The 22,851-nt window shown below is 39.3% G+C and overlaps 1 protein-coding gene across 4 annotated transcripts in view; it reads left to right on the top strand.

Moving 5' to 3' along the window:
• LOC140732104 (uncharacterized) overlaps positions 1-22,851 on the top strand; it is a 72,059-nt gene that overhangs the window by 13,648 nt on the left and 35,560 nt on the right. For all 4 annotated transcript variants that reach the window (XM_073054260.1, XM_073054263.1, XM_073054262.1 and 1 more), the window contains 2 exons: positions 15,482-15,580; positions 20,826-20,962. In XM_073054260.1, the coding sequence (XP_072910361.1) occupies positions 15,482-15,580; positions 20,826-20,962 (236 nt within the window). The remainder of the gene's footprint in view (positions 1-15,481; positions 15,581-20,825; positions 20,963-22,851) is intronic.

Below are 22,851 nucleotides of genomic sequence, written 5' to 3'. Positions count from 1 at the left end.
TTACATATATGTAGTTTTATTCTCCCTTTCAAAACACAAATAAAAGGCATTGAGCTCACCTGGGATGAAGCATTACAGCCATTCATGGTGTTGGGTTTCTCCTTGTAGGAAGTAATGGCCTGCAGACCTTGCCAGAGCTGACATGCATCTGATTCTGTCTCTAACCTCAATCAGAATTGTTTTTTTGCTTTTAAAATAGCCTTCCATATGTCACAACTGAACTTCATGTATAGTTTTGGATCACCAGTCTTGAATGCCACTGATCTAGACCTCAGCAGACCACAAATCCCCTGGTTTATGCACAGCTTTTGGTTTGGGTTTGTTCTCAAAGGTCATGCACACAGGTCTTGATGAAGTTGCTGACAATTGTGGCATATTCATTAAGATTCAAAGATGAATCCCTGAATATTGTTCAGCAATTCAAAGCAGTCCTGTTAAGTGCTCCTTGGCCTCCTTTGCCCATATCTTTTTGATAACTAGTGCTGCGATCTTTAGTCTCTCCACTAAGTTACTCTCTCGTATTCTATTTGGGACAGCGTACTTTCAGAGAAGGAAATTGAGATAAATCATTGTATTTGGATTAAAATTCTGAACTAATGACATACTCCTCGCAGTCCAAAGTCTGATTCATGCTTCTGATCAAACAATATGATGGAGACTGTTCAGGCAAAGGAAAATGATCTGCTTTAAATTTTTGTTTAAGGAGTAAATTGTATTTGATAGGGAAGACACTTTGCATCAGTTGCAGTTTTTGTGAAGAGTAGTTAACTGACATAGATTTTGTCGTTATAATGTTAATTGTAAATTCCTAAGGTAACCCAGCCTGCAGCTGAAAGTGAGCATGTGAGTGAACTTACTGGAGAAAATGGCATACCAATTTTGTGGCTTCATTCTATGAGCAAAGCCACAGAATAGTTCCTTTATTAAGCTTTTCCTGAATTTCTCAGGTTATGATGAGCTATGATTCCATGGCTGCAAGAAGCCATCCTATATCTTATTATTATTATCCAGACCATGAGATAAAGGAGCAGAATTAGGGCATTGATCCATTGAGTCTACTCCTCCAATTAAACATGGATGATTTTTATCGCTCTAAACTCCATTCTCTTGCTTTCTCCCTGTAACCTTTGACACCCCTACTAATCAAGAAATGATCAACCTCTCTTTTAGATATACCCAATGACTTGGCCTCCACAGCTGTCTGTGGCAATGAATTCTACAGATTCACCGCTCTCTGGCTAAAGAAATTCCTCCTCATCTCTGTTCAAAAGGGGCATCCTTCCATTCAGAGACTGTGCCCTCTGGTCCTAGACTTTCCCACTACTGGAAATGCCTTCTCCATATCGAATCTGTCATGGCCCTCCAATATTCAGTAGGTTTCATTGAGATCAGTTCTCAATTTTTTTAAACTCTTGAGCACAGGCATAGATCATCAAACATTCTTTTAAGTAAAATTTTTAAAATTCATTATATGTTCTTGGTGCAGCTCAGGATATTCACAAATGAAGGAGACAAGAAAACACTTTCAAGGCCAAAGAAAACACTTTATTAGAAATAACAACAATGCAATACAAAAGAAAAAAATGAACCTTTATAACAGTAGCAGTACAGAAATCAAAATAATACTTAATATTCACTGAGCGAGCCGATCTGGAGGGGGCCACAGATCCAAGAATCTCACAGGCAGCCTGTTTTCTCTCTCTAAGTCTAAGTCTAATTCTGTCTCAACATAACCTGACTTTCTTAGTGTACTGCTCCCAATTTCAACATCATCTGCGATCCAGCCCAAGACAGAACTTTCTTCCCCTTTTATACCCTTCAAAATGTGTTACTCTGGTACTTATCCATCCCTTGATGGTAGCAGCTGCACCCTCCTTATCTCTTATGACCTTCAGCCCAGACAAACATGTTTTACACCACTTTCCACTGTTATGAACCCCGTAACTGGGTGTCTTACCAGCAAAGATAGGAGTAGCCGTTGAAGTCTGATGATACTATTTTTAACAGTATTTATTAGTAAAAATACACAAAAATAATATCAATGCAAATATAAAAATAATATACGTCATCAATACTAAACCTATAAGTGCGGGTATAATAGTCATCAATAAGAAATAAGCTCTGTCATTGTCTAGGGCAGGGGTGTCAAACTCATTTTAGGTCACGGGCCGGATTGAGCAAAATGCAGCTTCATGCGGGCCGGATCAGTCGGACGCGCGCGAACGCAGCTTTCGTTGCCTCCGTTTTTTCAGCCTGCTCTCATGTGTCTCAGTCTCTGCTATAACTACAAAGTGTTTCACTTTACAAATTCTGCTTCTTATGAAGAAGACTGCTGAGCAAGACTGCCGAATAAACACTAAAAACCCTGAAAACCTGGTACCTGAATAAACTCAGCATTAGCCATATCATACGCCATAGGCGCTTCGATTACTGGGGCCAGCTTTAATAGTAATTAGATATTATCTCGCGGGCCAAAGATAATTCCACCGTGGGCCGGATTTGGCCCACGGGCCTTGAGTTTGACATATATGGTCTAGGGGATAATGAATTGTCCGATGGAAATATAAAGTTCAGTTCATACAGGCTGCAGTCGTTGATGATCACTGTGTTGCAATTGTTGGAGAGAGAGAGAGAGAGAGAAACTTGCCGACTTTCCTTGTACGATCTTGATCCGTATTCGTCCTTTAGCTAGACCGTTCCGTGGAGGACTTGTCACCCAGGCAAGGGTGGACACACACACAAGCCCCCACCGGTCTCGTAGCGTCTCTCCTGGTGCGTCTGAGGGGTGTTCCCGAGACCCTACTTTTATCCTCACTCATGGGGTCTCAGGTGTCAATCAGGTTGGGATGATGCAATCCCTCAACCAGACCACTCTGGCTGCCCCCTGAGGGGTTTCAATGAATAGAACAGTACTCAATACACAATTCCTCCTTCAAGAGACAATAGCAGTAATCTCTCTCTTTGTCAATAGGAGACATTCCACCTTTGTGTATTCCTGCGTTGTCAATAACAACTGCCTTTTCTGTTATCCTGCGTCTCTCTCTCATTACTGACATGCTGTGTATCTCTCTCATTTCCTGGGTATCAGACCCAAAATAATAGCGATTTTGCGATTCTCAAAAAGGTGGGGGGGGGGGGGCGGGCATTGGCGATTCTGTACCCTTCTGCCCGTCAGAGTTGCTCCTCATTCGTAACACCACTGTTGTGGCTGAAGATTTGTACTCCCTTTCTCAAAATATTGCAGTCATCTGGTTCTCTTGTACTTTCTCAAAAACAATCCCACTCCAAGCTCACACCATTTTGTCTTACAGACTTCCATTTTATTTTAGCATAAACCAAGGAGGATTCACATTGAACTTTTCCCTTTACTCATACACTAACTCTTTCATTCTTGGTATCATTCTTGTAAACTTCTCTGGACCCTTTCTAGTGCCAGCACATCCTTCCTTAGATATGGGGCCCAGAACTGCTCACAGTATTCCAAATGTCATTTGACCCAACACCTTATAAAGCCTCAGTATTACATCCTTGATTTTATTTTCTAGTCATCCTGAAAAGAATGCTGACATTTTATTTCCATTCCTTGATACCAACTCAAACTACAAGTTAACCTTCAGTGAATCCTGCACTAGGAATTGCAAGTGCCTCTGATTCTGAATTCACTCTCCATTTAAATGACTGTATATTCAGTACATTGTCACCCATCTGCCATTTATTTGCTATTTTTCCCAAATCTGTCCAAGTCCTACAGATTCCCTGCTTCCTCAACACTACCTGACCCTCTACCTATCTTTGTATCATCCATAAACTTGGCCACAAAGCCATCAATTCAGTATTTCAGATCATTAACTTATAACATGAAAAATAGCGAACCCTACATTGAACCCACAGAATGTCTATAGTTACTAGCATATAGGTGATTATATAAAAATACAAGCAAGGATAGTAAAGTTGAACTGCAAGAAAAGTACCAATTCGACACCATTCTCCCTTTGATTCTAAATCACACATTTAGAATAATTATATCTGAAAACTCAGAAAAACTTGCAGTGCCTGTCTTAAGTATAAAATAACTAAAAATTCACCCGAGTTATGAAAATGTCAGAAAAAATAGAGGTATGTCATTGTCAGGTGGATTGACTTTATAAGTAGGTACACTTCCCATGTTTAAGCAGCTCTATTAATGATTATTCTTAAGCAAGTAATGAAGATGTAAATTATGATAAGGCACATTAGTGCAAATATTATGACTCATAATATTGAGTAACTGCAGCTTACCAGATTTTACTGGATTCATTCAAAAATCTCCCCCCTGTCAGATTGATGTAGGTCTTTATGAATATGATCAGCCAAATCATTTATATCTTCCGACTCATCGTGTATTTAAGTACAAGACCCCTTTCCTATAACAGTACATGTTCCCTCCTTATCTGCATTAAGTACAAAATAACTAAAAAATCAACCTGTTAGGAAAACTAATATTAAGGTATACTGCCATACAGTCCTGGAAGGCCATCTTGAAGACCATAAGACATATGTGCAGAATTAGACCACTCAGCCCATTGAGTCTGCTCCGCCATTCCATCATGGCTGATCCTGTCCCACTCAACCCCATATTCTTACCATATTCTTTGGTGCCCTGACCGATTGGGAAACTATAAACTTCTGCCCTAAATATACATATGGATGTGGCCTCCATTGCGGTCTGTGGCAGAGCATTCCACAGACCTGCTACTCTCTGGCTTAAAAAAAATCCTCTTCTGTTCTAAAGGGTCACCCCTCAATTTTGAGGCTGTGCCCTCTAGTTATGGATACCCCCAACATAGGAAACATCCTCTCCACATCCATCCTATCTAATCCTTTCAATATTCAGTAGGTTTTAATGAGATCCCCCCCCCCCCCAAACATCCTTCTAAATTCCAGTGAGAATAGGCCCAAAGCTGCCAAACACTCCTGATATGTTAACCCCTTCATTGCCAGAGTCATCCTTGTGAACTTCCTCTGGACTCTCCAATGACAATGCATCCTTACTGAAATATGGGGCCCAAAACTGTCAACAGTACTCTTGTGCAGCCTGACTAGTGTCTTATTAAGCTTCAGCATCATCTCCTTGCTTTTATATTATATTTCCCTTGAACTAAATGCCAACATTGCATTCACCTTCTTTACCACAGACTCAACCTGTGAATTGACCTTCTGGGAATCTTGCATGAGAATTTTCTCCCCATTTAGATAATAGTCTGCTCTATTATTCCTTTTTCCAAAATGCATTATCATACATTTCCCAACACTGTATTCTATCTAGCACTTTTTGCCCATTCTTCCAATTTGTCTAAGTCCTGCTGCAATCGCTTTGCTTCCACAGCCCTACCTATCCCTCCACCTATCTTCATATAATCCGCAGAGGTACCAGGAGTCATGCTGCACAAAACCAGTACTTAATTTTCAGAAACAACAGTCTATCCAGCCAGAACTCTTTCAGTTGTTGAGGAGCCAGTTGAGATGTAAAAAGAGGCATCTTTTTGAAATGAATTGTATTTTCGTAGCATGTTATTATCGTGCACAGTTATGGTCATTATAGTCTTCTGTGTCTAATGGCAACAGTGTATTTGGATTTACTGGACTTGCCTGCTTGATGATTATTAGATGCCTCAAGAAAGTGGGCCATTTTGAACATTTATCCTTCCTTTCCAGTTCAGGTGGTTGAGGAAAAACCGTCTGCCTCCTGCAGTCTTCAATTCCTTGGGCTTTATATTCAGGCAAGTTGTACGCTGCCAACCATATTCTTTCATCATTGCCATCCTTACTTGAGTTGCTAGAGGTCACTGTGGAGTCCATGTCATGTCCATCCCAGAATTCCTCTGATTTCAGATTGTTGCACTGTCCGATAGACAGGGCATTTCCCAAGGTGTGTCACTGGCTGGACTGCCTACTTGAGATCCCTGCTATGTTTTCTGATAGTGCTTCAGTTTGTTCTTCTGCATTTCAATCTGATTACTTCTGTTCTGGTGTTCTTTCACTTCCTCAGTTAATGCAGAGATTTGCTCTTCTGACTTTTTACTCTCTGAAATACTGTTTTTGTAATGATCACTGTTTTCCTTTTTCACTTAGAAACATAGAACATAGAAAACCTACAGCACAATACAGGCCCTTCAGCCCACAATGCTGTGCCAAACATGTACGTACTTACTTTAGAAATTACCTAGGGTTACCCATAGCCCTCTCTTTTTCTAAACTCCATGTACCTATCCAAGAGTCTCTTGATCCATGTCAGCGTCATTTTAGGCACCTGAATGAGGTGGGTGGAAGACGTCATTATGACATGTGCAGAAAGATTTTCTGGGACATTCAGCAGTTAAGGACAATGGTCTGCGAGCTACCAGCAGGAGCTGAGTGCAGTTAGTTAAAGAGTTCACTACAGCAGTGGGCAAGTTTAATACTTCTCCTTGTCCAGAAGATTGTGATTAGCAGCACACAGTGCATATTGGATACGTGACTGTCACTTTGTATGATCCATACTTGGATTACTGGAGTATTCTGTGGCGACCGCTTGTGTTAAGGAATATTCCGTGACTGTCACCTTGTGATACCATTATGTGGATTTTGGAACTTAGGTGTCACTTTGTTACCCCTGTGTGACTCTGGCATTTAAGTGTTGACTACTCAACATCTAGAATCTTCTGAGACTGTCACCTCGTTTTACTAAAGTGGATTTCTGGAATCTTCTGGATTGCCATCCTAGGAGCTTGTTTGAGTAAGATTTAAGAAGAACTGTTCCCAGACCATCACAGGTTGTGAGCTAACATGAATAGCACTGTTAATTTCTGTTTAGGAGAGTAATCTGTTTAATTGTCTGTATTTTGGGTAGATACTGGAAATATACTAGTTTAACATTAAAAGCTGACTCTGAGGTCTACTGCTGCTGGCACGTAACACTCTTAAAATACCTTATTGTATCCCTTCCACCACCATCGCCGGCAGCCCATTCCACGCACTCACCACTCTGTGTGTAAAATAAAGTTACCCCAGACATCTCCTCTGTACCTGCTTCCAAGCACCTTAAAACTGTTCCCTCTCATGCTAGCCATTTCAGCCCTGGGAAAGAGCCTCTGACTATCCACGCGATCAATGCCTCTCATCATCTTATACACCTCTATCAGGTCACCTCTCATCCTCCGTCGCTCCAAGGAAAAAAAGGGCCGAGTTCACTCAACCTATTCTCATAAGGCATGCTGCATGCTCCCCAATCCAGGCAACATCCTTGTAGATCTCCTCTGCAGCCTTTCTACAGTTTCCACATCCTTTAGTGAGGTAACCAGAACTGAGTACAGTACTCCAAGTGGGGTCTGACTAGGGTCCTATATAGATGTAACTATATATTGGCTCTTGAACTCAGTCCCATGGTTTATGGAAGCCAATACACTGTATGCCTTCTTAACCACACAGTTAACCTGCACAGCAGCTTTGAGTGTGCAATGGACTCAGATACCAAGATCCCTCTGATCCTCCAGACTAACAATTTGTTCACTTGTTCAATTAATTTTTCACTTACTCAATTAACTCACACATTAGGCCTTCTAACTCTTGTTGCAATCCACATATTTGATTTTCCAACTCAGCACATTCAGGAAAGTGACAATAACCCAAATACCCATGTGTTACTACAGTGGTGTGCAGAAGATGATCTCTGAAGGTATACAGGATATTATGTAAAAATACAAGCAAGCATAGTAAAGTTAAACTATAAGAAAATAACAATTCTGCACTGCAATCTAACAGTGCTTAAAATAAATAATAAAAAGGAACTGGAGTAGTGTAACTATATGTTTCTTCCTTGGAGAGTGAAAATTATTACAATTATTAAACACAAAATAATTGATTACATAGTCACTCACCCCTTTCAAGTCAGTATTTAGTAGAGGCACCTTTGGTAGCTATTATAGCCTTGAGTCTGTGTGCATGGGTCTTTATCGGCTTTATACATCTTGACACTGCAATTTTTCCCCATTCTTCTTTACAAAACTGCTCAAACTCTGTCAGATTGCACAGAGATTGTGAGTGAACAGCCCTTTCAAGTGCAGACACAAATTTTCAATTGGCTTGAGGTCTGGACTCTGACATGGCCACTCCAGGACATTAACTTTGTTGTTATTTTTAAGCCATTCCTGTGTCGTGTTGACTTTATGTTTGGAATCATTGTTTTTTTGGAAAACAAATCTCCCAAGTAGCAATTCTCTTTCAGGCTGCATTTTGTTGTATTCATTTTACCCTCTACCTTCACAAGCCTTTCAGGGCCTGCTGCAGTGAAACACCCCCACAGGATGATGCAGCCACCACCATGCTTCATGGTAGGGACGATGTGCTTTTGATGATGTGCTGTGTTTGGCTCACGCCAAACATAGCGTTGAGTCTGATGGCTAAAATGATCAATTTTGGTTTCATCAGACCATAGAACCTTCTTTCAGCTGACTTCAGAATCTCCCACATGCCTTCTGGCAAGCTCTAGCTGAGAATTCAAGTGAGTTTTTTTTCAAGCAGTGGCTTTCTGTTTGTCACCTTCCCACAAAGCTGCAACTGGTGAAGTACCCGGGCAACAGTTATTCTATGTGCATTCTCTCCCATCTCAGCCATTGAAGCTTGTAACTCCTCCAGAGTTGGTGGCCTCCCTCACCAGACCCTTTCTTGCAGGATCACTCAGGTTTTGAGCATGGCCTGCTCTAGGCAGATTCACAGCCGTCCCATGATCTTTCCATTTCTTGATGATTGACTTAACTTTACTCTAATGGATATTCAATGATTTGGAAATTTTCTCATATCTATCTCCTGACTTGTGCTTCTCAATAACCTTTTTGCAGAGTTGCTTGGAGTGTTCTTTTGTTTTCATGGTGTAGTTTTTGCCAGGATGCTGACTCACCAGCAGTTGGACCTTCCAGATACATGTGTATTTTACTACAATAAATTAAAACATCTTGAATGCATACCGGTTGATCTCCATTTAACTAATTATGTGACTTCTAAAACCAATTGGTGTGTCAGTGATGATCTGGTGTGTCATATTAGAGGGGGTAAATATTTAAGCAATCATTTATTTTGTGTTTTATATTTGTAATTAATTTAGATCACTTTGTAGAGATCTGTTTTCACCTTGACACAGGTCTTTTTCTGTTGATCAGTGTAAAAAAGAGTTAAATTAATTTACTGTGATTCAATATTGTAAAACAATAAAACATGAAAACTTCCAAAGAAGGGTGAATACTTTTTATAGACACTGTATATTTCCTGGGAAAAAAGTTTACCTCAAATCACTTGCAAATCACACTTTTAAAATTCTCAATTGCTATTCACCTTGACACATCAATCTTTAATTATCCTTTACTTTTATATTTGCTCTTGTCAATTTTTTTTGTTCTTCTTTCACCCCCTCCCCATTCCTGCTTTTGATTTTTCTTTTTTTGTTGTCATTTGTTGAAGTTTGCACATTTGAAATGTTCAGAGAACAATCAAATCATTGGGCTCTGCAAAGTTCTCTTTTACGTGTGGATGGTCATGGAGAACCAAAATAACTCAGCTTTTGTTCAGTTAGCAAAATATTCTCATCTTCCGTTGTTCCCACTCTCCATTCCAACAGAATGCAAATTATGCAACAAACCGTTACTATTTTGAATCTGATGCTTCATTTATGAGTTGTGGCTATACTACTTCCTGATTCATCATGGGTTTCGGAAATTTGCCTTTGAGAATTTAGTAGAAAGCTGCTTTCTTGAATCGCTAAAGTATGTCTGGTTGAAGTACTTCTCAGAGCTATTCATAAGGAGTTCCAGGATTTTAATACTGCAGCTATGAAGGAACGCAGACATATTTCCCAGTCAATGTGATGTGATACAGAGGTAGTGGCATTCCTGTTTCATGCTGTCTTAGTCCTTTGTGGTGGAGACAATGTAGAGTTGCTTCATTACTTCTTTTTGTACGCTACTGGCAGATGAAGTGAATGTTTAAAGTGGAGGATTGTCTGTTGGTCAGTTGGGCTGCCTTATCCTATATGGTATCAAGCTTTTGGAGTATGGCTGCAGCTACTCATCTAAGTAAGTGGGAAGTATTTCATTACTCTCCTGAATTGTGCCTTGAAAATTGTGAAAATATACAGATTCTATCGTGCTTTTATAGCCATGACTGGACCACTTGTGGTTCAGATCCATACTGACATCCCCAAGATGTTGATGATATTATTGTTTATGATAATACCATTGCACAGTTTTTATTTGCTGGGGAAGCCATTTCTTGTGGATGTGCATGGATCAATCCAATTCTTAAGGTTATTTGGATTTTGCACCATGACTGTGTTCTGGCAAGCTGAAAACAGAACTGAATGCTTTTCAAATGTCAGCACCCCATTTCCAACCTTCATGATTGACATGGCAGCTCCAGGTAACTGGATTTCTGGATCTGTAGGAATTGCCTGACTAATTAGCCCATTAATGGTGTGGTGTTTTAGTTCTACATGAGGGTATAATGATAACCAGAAACAGGTTTATTATTATTGGTATCATCGGCATGTGTTGTGAAACTTGTTATCTTAGCAGCAGCAGTACAATGCAGTACATGATGCAATCAATTACAGTATGTGTATATGTGTGTGTGAGTGTGTAAAATAGATTAAAATATTGCAGGAACAGAAGTAATAATATTTTTTAAATGTGAGGTACCGTTCATGGGTTCAATGTCCATTTAGGAATGGCAGAGGGGAAGAAGCTGTTGCTGAGTCACTGAGTCTGTGGTTTCGGGCTTCTGTATTTTATGCAGTTTGAGAACATTATTCATGAGCCATACCAATTTTTCAACAAGTTCTGAGGCATAAGTCTTCACTACTGTAACAGGGGTGTTCTTAATGCCAATATCCAATGTACTTTACAGTTTCTTAATATCATAGGGATGAATCAAGTTGTCCAAAACCTGACTTCTGTTTTGCGGGGTACCTCTGAAGCAGGCAAAGATAGATCCCATCTGGCGCTTATGAATCAAGCCTTTTCTTCCAATCATAACATTTCAGGTACAATTTCAAGATAAGAACAAGAGATAATAGAATACACCCGTTCAGAATCGGAGAGAAGAAACATAGAGCAGATTGCCTTTATAGTGAACCAAAGAATGTTGCTTTGGATGAGTGGGGCTGAAGTAGTGGTGAGAAACTCTGATGAGTAAGGTAATAGCAATTTACAGGAGGTAAAGAGAGAACCAGTATTCACAGATAAGATGTAGTCAGAAAAGGTGAAAAAAAGAAAAGTAAATGGGATATTTGTACTGATTCGGAAAGACATTGTTATGTTGAAAAGTGAGAATGCCCTTGAAAACATGAGCAGAATTTATTTGGTTAGAGTTGCAAATCTGAAGAGATATAGAGTGGGGACCATATGTTTAATGGAATAATGTTAGAGTGTAGTGGAAAGGTGCTGGGATTTTTAAATGCTATCAAACTTGACTTTTCATGCATGTTCTCAGCCCAACCAGAAAGAAAGTATTTCTGGATCTGCTTCAATGAACCAAGTATCAACAAGGAAACAGTAGTAATAAAATGCGTTTAGATTAGCAGACATGTCAAAACATTGGGAAACTATCATTAGTGCTACACTAGTGATACCACTTTCAAAAACCTTCCAAATTCTCAGAAACATAAATGGACCAACATCAATATCCTCTCTTGTGGCAACGTGCTCTACTTACATTCCATCAGCTCCTTTGGGTAAGTCAGCCTCTTGCCATGCCCGACAATAGACTCCCAAAACAGCCACATTGCTCCATGCTGTCATGGCAGGAATTTACCGAATATACAGAAAAAACAATTTGAGGATGTACTTAAAGCAGCAGCATTCCCACTGACTTTTGTAAATCCCAAACCCATGACTGCTGAAAGTGGATTAAGAATATTAAGGATGGTAACGCACACGCAAAATGCTGGAGGAACTCAGCAGGCCAGTCAGCATCTATGGGAAAGAGTGAACAGATGACACTTCTGGCTGAGACCCATCATCAGGACTGGAAAATAAGATAAGTCAGAGCAATAAGGGGGGGGGGGGGAGGGAGGGAGAAGTACAAGGTGGGTAGTAGGTAAAACTGGGGGAGTGGAAGTAAAGAGCTTGGAAGTTGATTGGTGAAATAGATAAAGGGCTAGAGAAGGGGGAATCTAATAGGAGAAGGTAGAAGACCATGGAAGAAAGGGAAGGGGTGGAGCATCAGAGGGAGGTGATAGACAGGTAAAGAGATGAGGTGAGAGAAGAAAATGGGAATGGGGCAATGGTGAAGCGAAGGGGCAATACCTGAAGTTTGAGAAATTGATCTTCATGCCATCAGGTTGGAATCTTCCTAGATGGAATATGTGGTGTTGCTCCTCCAAGTCCCTAGTGTGGCTTTATGTTGGTGCATTAGGAATGGGACGGAGTCTCAAGTTCATGCACTTGAAGTACACAGAAGCCCTACTTAGTAGAAAGAGCTTATCAGCTGACAAACTACCCTTCTTCCTTTCCCCATCACATATCATGAGTTCCATCTAGAAAGATTGCATCGTTAGTCACTTAAGAATTCATTAGGAGTGGAAGACCTCTCATGGCTGAAGGGTTTTCAGGAATAATACTCTGGAGAAAAGATAACAGATTTGTGTTAATTAAGGAGAGCCAGCATTGTTTAATTACCTGAAGAGTTAAGAGTAGAACTGAATGCATTGATCATTAGCAAGCAGTTTTACTTCCAAAATATTTTCCACTCCAGTTGATCTTGTAGAAGAAGGAAAGTTATTTAAGGTGTAAATAATTGTATCCAGGATATTCTACAATAATACCATTACACTAAGATGACTGGCTGACAACTGCTGTTTTATTTTCTCATTGGAATGATGCTGTTATTTCACAAAGCATTCCGTGTTTGATTAAATTTGGATTGTAAGCATATTTTGGAAAACAATATATTGGGACCAATAATGAAAGTGACTATGGATTTTCTAAAGGTTTAATTTATTATATTCCATAAGATATATTTTGGTGCCATTTGCAAATAAAAAAGGTTACCAAAGAGTGTTTTATAACATTTTTATTTTGGTGTTGTATGTACAGTTGTTGTTCCTCTCTGCGCCTGTGGTGCCTTGAGCAGCAACCTTGCCTTTTCTTTAGCATTTATCTTTTTTATGAAGCCAAGTTGTTAGCTTGATGCTCAACCAAGCACGGAAGGAAAGCTTGCAAGGAGCTGGCCAGATTCGAACCTGGGACCATTCGTCTTGAAGTCTGGTGCGGTCAACTACACCACCAGCCGGCTTTTGTATATACAGTGTATTCCAGTTAATTGGGACATATCAGGACCAGTACATTTTGGCCTAATTAAGTGGCTGCCCCAGTTAGCCGGTTTCCTGGAAATAGTGAAAAGGTACAAAAAAAAAGACAAATTATAAAAGACAAACAATAATTATTGTTTAACTGAGTAACAAATTATGTACTTAAATGAAATACAGAACAAATTATAACACACCAGTAGAACTACAGTATTATAAAGCGGTGCATTAGTTCCTAAGAGTTATCAAAATAGGAATTCATCCAGTGTACACTGCTGTATTCTTTTAATTTACTTTACGTGAACAAGGTCAACGCAGACACAGAGTGCAGTTAATGGACTGCCTTCATACAATGCTTTTGACAATTGCATCCTCCTAATCTTCATTTTCATTGTAACGTTCAAGATGATTGACAATATCTTCAAATTCTTTGTAGTTCCTAAGTTTTTGAAGAAGTGACAAATGAGGGGTGATCTATAAGTTTGTGACCTAAGGTAGAAGGGGTCAATTTTAGAAAACTGAGCACATTTATTTTTCAAAATAGTCCCCTCCTAAATTTACACACTTAGTCCAGCGGTCATGGAGCATACGGATCTTGGACCTCCAGAAAGTGTCCACAGCATGGGTGATTGATAAGTTCGTGGCCTAAGATAGATGGAGATGAGTTATAGAGCTCTCATTACATGCACACGCAGTTCAACTCTTTGAGTGATTATGCAAGAAGTTTGAAGTTACTAACTCATCTCCTTCTACCATAGAGCACAAACTTATCAATCACCCTTCATGAGTTATTAACTTCAAACTTACTGCATAATCGCTCAGAGTTGACCTGCATGTGCATGTAACAAGAGCTGTATAACTCATCTCTTTCTACCTTAGGCCATGAACTTACCAATCATCCCTGCTGCGGACACTTTCTGGAGGTCCAAGATCTGTATGTTCCATGACCGCTGGACCAAGTGTGTAAATGTAGGAGGGGACTATGTTGAAAAATAAATGTGCTAGGTTTTATAAAATTGACTCCTTCTACCTTAGGCCACAAACTTATCACCCCTTGTAGTTTCATTTTCATTCTCTGCCATTTCTGACATCACCGGAATCCTTCAAACTGCAGTGAGCAAAACAGTTCTAAATTGTCTCGCTGCTTAATTCTCACAGTGACAAAAATACTGCTTTTGTTACACAAACACATGCAATTGCCATTATTTAAAAACTGTTTGCTGTAAGCATGGTGTAGTTTCTAATGGCCCCACAAGTGCATGCGACTGACACTGGTTGGAATTTTTTTTGGCAACAATCTCCTGTCCCAATTAAGTGGATAGTGTCCCAAAAGACAAAGGGAATCCCAGCTATTTTCTCAATTAGCTTCTGTTCTTTTTGCCAAATAAGTGGTTGCCCTGATTAACCAATGCCCAATTAACCAGAATCAACTGTATTAAGCTAAACATTTTTTCTGAGCCATTTGGAAAACACTGGTACCATGCTTCATGATTTATTGGTGCTCTTGCTTCAGCAGTCCAAACATTCATAGGCTGATTCCTCATTTTCTTTCAATAAATGTATCTGTGTTGATATTGCTGCCCGACTCAAGGTGGAGTGCACTGTTGAGGCGACGTGCAGAGGCTGCCTGTGAGGGCTAGTGTTGGGTGGTTGTGGTTTGAGACAAGTGGCGTGGTCGTTCAGCAACACAATATGGTATCCAGTGTGTGCTCTCGGCTCAATGGCTTGTGAATGGTAAGGGTTAAAACAGCACGCAAGTAGTCCATCAATATTTGGAGCAGCAATGTCCTGCACTCACCATGCTGAGAAAAATAAATGCAGTTGCAAAGTCTGCATTTCATTGTTGAAGTTTCTCACTGCTCACCCCAGCTTTCACAGGCATCCATTGCACTTCAGCTCTATGCTTTACTTCAAGCTGAACCATGCAGCAATACAATCATTTTCACTGTTGTACAATATCACTGTCAAAAGCACATCACTTTATATATAATTCACACTTGACATCTTTTAGCACTGATTTCCATTAGCACTCTCATACGTGGTAATTCATCCTGAATATTAAGTGTGGTACTTGTGTACTTTAATTCAGTTGCATGCAATTGACAAATATGTGACAGCTGGTTCCTTTATTTTTACTTACGCACTGTTTCATTTTGTATTCTATTATAGTAAAAATAAATGTACCAACAATGGATGCACAACATTCCTTTGGGTCATCTGTTTTAGAAAAGTACTTCAGAGATGCGGATATAAAAGATCCTATAATTGGTATGTTATTTTTCAGTTTCCATTAACTTAATATCATTTACTATTAAGCAATGTACTTTTCCATGTGCATAATTTCTTCTGGGAATGTGAAAATGTCAACATTAGTGCTACCAAATGTCCCTTGAAACTGATCATCTTTGGTATAATATATATCTACAATTCTGGTATTTTAAAATTTTGTCTGATTGGAGTCCTGATAAATTTGGCACTAAACCTTATTAACCACCACTTGCACTTGTCATCTCTGATGAATCCATAAAAGCTCACTACATGAACCTTCAATGCATTTTGATAGTGATTATCAGGAGCTTATGCTTGTTTAAGTTAATCGGCTAGAAATATCCTCAAACCAAACAGATATAGAACACTGAACAGTACAGCACAAATACTGTACAGGCCCTTCAGTCCACAATGTTGTGTTGATCTTTCAAACTACTTCAAGATCAATATAACCCTCTCAGTGACTCAGTGCCAGAGACCTGATCACTGTAACTTTCCCCTACTACATTGTCGCTCCCCAGTGGTACCAGAGCAGTGTACTTGTTATTGAGGTGAGCAGCCAGAGGAATACTCTGCACTGTCTGCTAATTCCCTTTCCCTCTCCTGGCAGTCACCCAGCTATCTTCCTCCTGCAACTTAGATATGACTACCTTCTTGTAGCTCCTATCTATCACCCCCTCATTCTCCCAAATTATCTGAGTAACTCACTTCTCTAGCTAGGCACTAATAAAGAAAGAGAAATTTGACAGCAATATCCCCATAGCCTCCGCCTCTTGAGCCAAAGTAGTACACCACTCTGTCCCACTCCAACAATAGCCATTAACTTAACCTAACTTTTGTATTGGCCTATTCCAAGTGCTGCATGATCTCAAACTCCACAGAAAGTCTTGGCATGCTCCGCTGGCTTTTTAAATCTAGCACCTACTCTTCACAAGTAACTGCTTGCACGAACTCAAACCCCACAGAAAGTCCTGACAGGCATTAGTTGATTTTTAAATATGTAATTGACAGCAGCAGCATCATCTCTGTGTGCAAAATTCACTTGAAGAATCCAGGTTTTCCTATCAACATCTGTATACAAAGGGTGCTTTATACTTAACCAGCTGATCTGTTGCAGAGGATTTCCAAAACTTACTTGTGTCATCTGACCCTTGTTCATCTTCTTGATGTAGGTTGCAAAGATTTGTTCACAGGTTCAACATGTCCTGACCTTCATAAAATTGTTTAATATTGTGATACTTCAATTATTAACAGGGGTAGCCACCAAAAATCATTTTTACCTTACACTTAGAGTGATTGCCTCTGTCAGATATTTTACCAGAATCTTGGTGATCATCATTAACAGTACTGAGCCAATGGTCATTTGCTTCCCATTATTTACAGTTTTTAAGTGGGTCATCCAACTTCAGAATAAGAACTAAGTAGCTATTTTTAATAATACAAAGAATTCCATCACATTTCATACTTCTGAATTAAATTCACGACATCTAGCTTGATCACCATACTCAAGCCAAGCTGTTAAACTATCAAATGAATGTAGAACCTTGGTTACTCTAGTCTTTAAAAGAATGTTATTTGTCTGGGACAAGCTTGGACTGAACTTCAAAAAGCAACTTTGTTATTGGAAACTGTGAACATAGACTTACAGTCTGCTGAGCTGCCTGGCAAGGGTCCTCTGATTCTTTTTTTAAAAATCCTGAATCCTCAAAAACTAGTCGTTGCAACTTGTTGTTTCCAGATTTGTAAACCTTCCTTCTTTGAAAGTATCAACATAATCGGGCATTACAAGGCATTACATGCCACTTAACAAGAAGTTGTTTTTTTTAAACTGCAAATGTCCTTTTTCCCTGATTAAAATACTGGCTTCATATAAAAGTAAGAGATGTAAATGCTCTCTCTTCTATTCCACAACTATCAAAATAGTTCAATGGAAACAACAGGATTAATCTCACCCATATCAACACTATATTCAAGGTGGCAGTATCGTTATTGGAACTATCTTCATCAGTAAGTCTTATCTGTACTCCTTTGTTACATCAGGCATCATTCCAACTGTCACATCCCCCCCCCCCCCCCCCCATAAAATCAGCTTTTCAGAAATTTGCTTGTTAGTTTTCAAGTCAAATTCCTCGATGCTGAAGACTAGTAGTTTTACTAGTAAATCTTATGTATAATTCAAGGAGCCTATTCATCTCATCGTCGCAGTCTCTTCCAGCCTACCATAGAGTCCTTATGCAAGAGTGATTATAAACTAGTACCAGGTGCTCTTTTTAAATTCCTAATAGTTAGAAACAGAATTAGATTTATTGTCATTGATTTAGATGATATGAACCTTCTTGTTTTATGGCAAAAGTACAGTGCAAAGATACAGAATTGCTATAAATTACAGAAATAAACAGTGCAAAAATAAGGAAATACCAAATAAGAAAAATAAGGAATATCAAGGTAGTTATTGATTTATTGACCTTTCAGAAATCTGAAGAAGCTGTTTCTGAATTGTTGAGTGTGTGTCTTCTGGCTCCTGTATCTCTTCTCTGATGGTAGTAATAAGAAGGTTCTTAGTGATAGATAAATGTGGACCCAGTACTATTTTACTAGAGAATATCAAATTATATTCCAAGCATTGGCAAATCCTGTCTGCTGGAGAAACAAACCAATCCCGTCACTCAATTTTTAATTATCTCACCACTAGCAGGGCCATGCACAATTTGAATGGTATTTATCTACCTCGTTACATGTGCCTCAGTACATCTTAATTGTTACACTAGCATGCTTCATATTGAAATGCTTATTGATCTGATTTGCAGAAAGGTTAGAATTTTAAGGTTTGTATTTTAAAAAAAACTTAGGCACTAAAGTGTTCACATTCCCAACAGACACTATGTGTAGCCTAAGCAATAAAAATTCTGCTAGAGCAACTCAGAAAGTCAAGCAGCAACTTTGTTGGTGGGTGGGGGATGGAATTGTTGACTTTGTGGTTCAAGACCCTTCATCGGGACCAGGAATACAGAGGGTGGGCAACAAGTGCAAAGAGGAGAGGGAGGGAAGTGAAATAGCCAGCAGGTGATTGTTGAACTCAACAGTGGTGAAGGATGATGGGCAGAAGGAGCCATATGGGTGAGACAGAGGCAGTGGGTGATAGCAAGAAATAGAGAAAAAACAGAAAAGGGCAGGTGGGGAAGAGAGAAGGGCAGATACAGCTAGGAGGGTAATAAGCTGAAACAGTAGGCCACTGGTGCCGGAATCTGATAAAGGAAGGTGATGTTAGGAACCATTATTGGAGAAAGTAGAAAATAATGGAGGACAGAAGATGGATTGGACAGTTGGGATGGGGGTGGTTAGGAACACATGAAGTAAGGGGTAAGGATTGCCAAAAATTGGATAATTCAATATTCATACCAATGGGTCATACAATCTACAGTCTCTTAGTATTCAGCCGCCACAGCCTTGGGAGGAGGCACTGCACTATCCTGGGGAACTAATTCACCAGGTAAAAATAAAATTTTCCTCAGTAGCTTGTAAACACAAGAGATTCTGCAAATGCTGAAAGAACTCAGCAGGTCAGGCAGCATCTTATAGAAATGTATAAACACAGTGTTGCACTTGTATTAAGGTTCTCATCAGCCCAAATGAGCTTAAAATGACTTGCCCACAGCCATTGTTCCCTCTAATTTGTAATGACCAGTGTGTGCAAAAATCTTGTGCTGTGCAAATTTTTTGCCCAGTAATGACATCTTTACTGAATTTTATTATATAGGGTATTCATTTTAACAGATAGCAAAACGCTGTCAATAAGAACTGTAATCTCCTCTGGGTTTGATCATTTTCACTCTTGTTCATTTGCACCCTCACAAAACATATGAGTAATGAAGGATTTTCTCACTGGAGCTTTTGCACACATGTGACTTGCTTGCTAAATGACACTTTTATAAAGTCAAGTTTCTAAGTATCATTCCACTTCTTCCCATTTGCAAATTCTCCAGCAACTTCTGCAATGCATGCAGTTAATACCAATTTCTGTATTGTACGTAAATATCTCGTATTTGCATATTTATGACCTCATGAGCTTTCGGTGTAGCCGTTTCCACTGTTTCATTAAGCCATTCCGCTTTAAATCAACTAACAGTTCTTTTCCACTTACACATTTTGCTTCTTTGGAATTCAACATAGTGAATAAATAATTTCTTCAATAAAAACAGTACAAATAAGCCAGTTCTAAAATCTGCTGACATCATCACAAACTCCACATTATCAACACAGTCTGCATCAGAAACCAGAAAAGGAAATGTGATTGTGTACGATTATGAAACCTATTTAACATGTCAACAAGGTAGAGGTTGACAATTTATTGTGCACAGTTTAAATTCCTTTGTGTGCTAGTAGCAAAAAGATTTGAGCGCACGCACAGTCACACACCTTAGAGGGAACATTGCCCACAGTAACCACTTTTATAGCAAGGAACCTCTGCAGTGGCATGATTTCCATAATCCCAATTGCGCCTTGGTGTGAGCGTTCCACTGGGGAGTCCACCCGTAGGCATTTTCATTATTGTCTGCTTAATTGACAGGCAGTTCCTGCTGAGGGGTCTTGGCCCGAAATGTCGACTGCACTCTTTTCCATATATCCTGCCTGGCCTGCTGAGATCCTCCAGCATTTTTGTGTGTTGCTTGGATTTCCAGCATCTGCAGATTTTCTCTTGTTGGCGATTTGGTTGCAAAGATTCATTTGGATACAAATATTCGGTTGGTTGCCAAAGTGTTTTCCTCTTTAAGGTTTTGCTACAATGGACTGAATTTGCATTTGTGATATAGACATGTTGGTTTTTTATGTGTTTTGTCAAGATTGAAGCCCCATGTAGATAATCAAATATTTCCTGTCACTTCTGGTTAGGAGAAGGCATTGCATTCTTTCAGATCTCTAGAATTAATGCTGTTTAAAGGTTACCAAGAAGGTACAAAGACTAACTATTATTTTCCTTTGTTGCAGGATGTAGGGTTTACTTAGTGGTACACTGAGATCATGATTTCTGTTGCCTTGATTATGCTATAGTATTGATAATACATCTTGGCACATTTAAATAATTTTCATACCAGAAGGAAAATATTGCTGAAGGTTTCTCTATGGTGTAAATGTGGTTTTAAAATTAGTGAAATTGGTTTCAACCACAACTTGGTTGTAATAATTGTTATTAATGAAAATGAGCTGAGCAGATTAATTGTGTTTGGTCTGGTTTTTTTAAATGTAGGATTGAACTATGTGATTGAATATCAGACTGAAGGGACATCAAATCCATTCTTCTTTTGTGAACTTTGCGATTGTCGTGGAGGAGTTGTCTCCTTCATAACGCACATACTTGGTTTTAAGCACAAATTGAATTATATGGTAAGCTTTCATTTGTGGAGTTGGGGCTGAACTTGCCTAAGATCTGTAATGCCTACCTTTTTCAAATGTTAAGTCGTAGAAGTAAGATTTTTTTAAGCAAATGGGAATAAGATGTGGCCAGAGCATACTTATCAATCTGAAATAATTTGGTTTCAGTTGAAGTACTTCTGTAGTAGGAACTAGAGAAAAACGTGTTCAACATTTGCAACTGATGAGCATTATAATATTTGATTTAATTAGGGGGCACTGTGTTTGATAGGGGAGATGAGAAATGAAGAATGTTAATTGTTAATACCATGAACAAGTACTAAAGAGGTCTTGCGATAATGGATCCAGTATTTGTCCAAGAAATACATGAAGTACAGTAAGAATTTTACAAACCAAGGATTTAGAAGATGTTTCGAATTGAAGTGAATCCTATTTAGGTGCACCCTGCCATGACAGATTGCGGAAGGAGCTCATAGAGCTTAAATGATGTTTTGAAATATTCCTGAAGATGAAAATACCACTCACTCTGATCTAATCAGTGCAATGAGAGTATTAATGTTTATGTCTAATTTTTAGGTTTGAATCAGCTCTTATAGAATGTCAGCTAGGTTGATGACAATATCTGTGCACATATATTAAAATGTGCACAGGCATGTATAAGCACACAGCCAAATACTTTTTAGTCCACTAAAAGCAGTGGGATGGCCGAAATATTTTGAAAATACTTAATGGTGAGTGATTCTTCTTGAGCATGAAAATTGTGTACTATGAGGCTAGATATGAGGAAATTCGACCAGGTTCGCACACAACAAGCACTTCAATGAGTATTTAAAAATGAAGGGGGAGGCTAGAGTGCATGTGGGGCACCTAGAAAGTGAGACCAGGAGATTAATGGATTGAAGGAAATGGCAAACTAGTGGGTTCAATACATCATTCTTCAAGGTGGAGAACAGGGATTGCAAAATTTTCTTAAGATTTCTAATGGGCTAGTTTGAAAAAGTATGGAAAAACTAGTAACAATCATCAAGATAGTGGAAAGTAGGATAGATAAAAGGGATTCAGTGGATGTTGTATATTGGGACTTTCAGAAGGCCTTTGACAAGGTGCCACACATGAGGCTGCTTACCAAGTTAAGAGCCTGTGGTATTACAGGAAAGTTACTAACATGGTTAGAACATTGGCTGATGGTAAGATCCTTTTCTAGTTGACTGCCAGTGACTAGTGGTGTTCCGCAGGGGTCAGTGTGGGACCACTTTTTTTATGCTGTATATAAATGATTTAGATGATGGAATAGATGGCTTTGTTACCAAGTTTTCAGATGATACGAAGATTGGTGGAGGGGCAGGTAGTGCAGAGGAAACAGGTAAGATGCAGAAGGACTTTGACAAATCAAGAGAATGGGCAAGAAAGTGGCAAATGAAATACAATGTTGGAAAATGCACAGTCATGCACTTTGGTAGTTGAAATAAATGTGCGGACTATTTTCTAAATGGGGAGAAAATCCAGGAATCTGAAATGCAGAGGGACTTGGGAGCCCTTGTGTAGAACACCCTAAAGGTTAACTTGCAGGTTGAATTAGTGGTGAGGAAGGCAAATGCCATGTTAGCATTCATTTCAAGAGGTCTAGAATTCAAGAGCAAGGATGTGATGCTGAGGCTTTATAAGGCACTGGTGAGGTCTCACCTTGAGTATTGTGAACAGTTTTGGGGCCCCTCATCTTAGAAAAGACGTGCTGGCATTAGTGAAGGTCCAGAGGAGGTTCACGAGGATGATTCCAGGAATGAAAAGGTTATCACACGAGGAACGTTTGATGGCTCTGGATCTGTACTTGCTGGAATTCAGAAGGATGAGGGGGGAATTCATTGAAACCTTTCGAATGTTGAAAGGTCTAGACAGAGTAG

The sequence above is a fragment of the Hemitrygon akajei genome, chromosome 8, assembly GCF_048418815.1.
Source record: "Hemitrygon akajei chromosome 8, sHemAka1.3, whole genome shotgun sequence".
Classification (NCBI taxonomy): domain Eukaryota; kingdom Metazoa; phylum Chordata; class Chondrichthyes; order Myliobatiformes; family Dasyatidae; genus Hemitrygon; species Hemitrygon akajei.
This window is presented reverse-complemented; position numbering and strand designations above follow the sequence as displayed.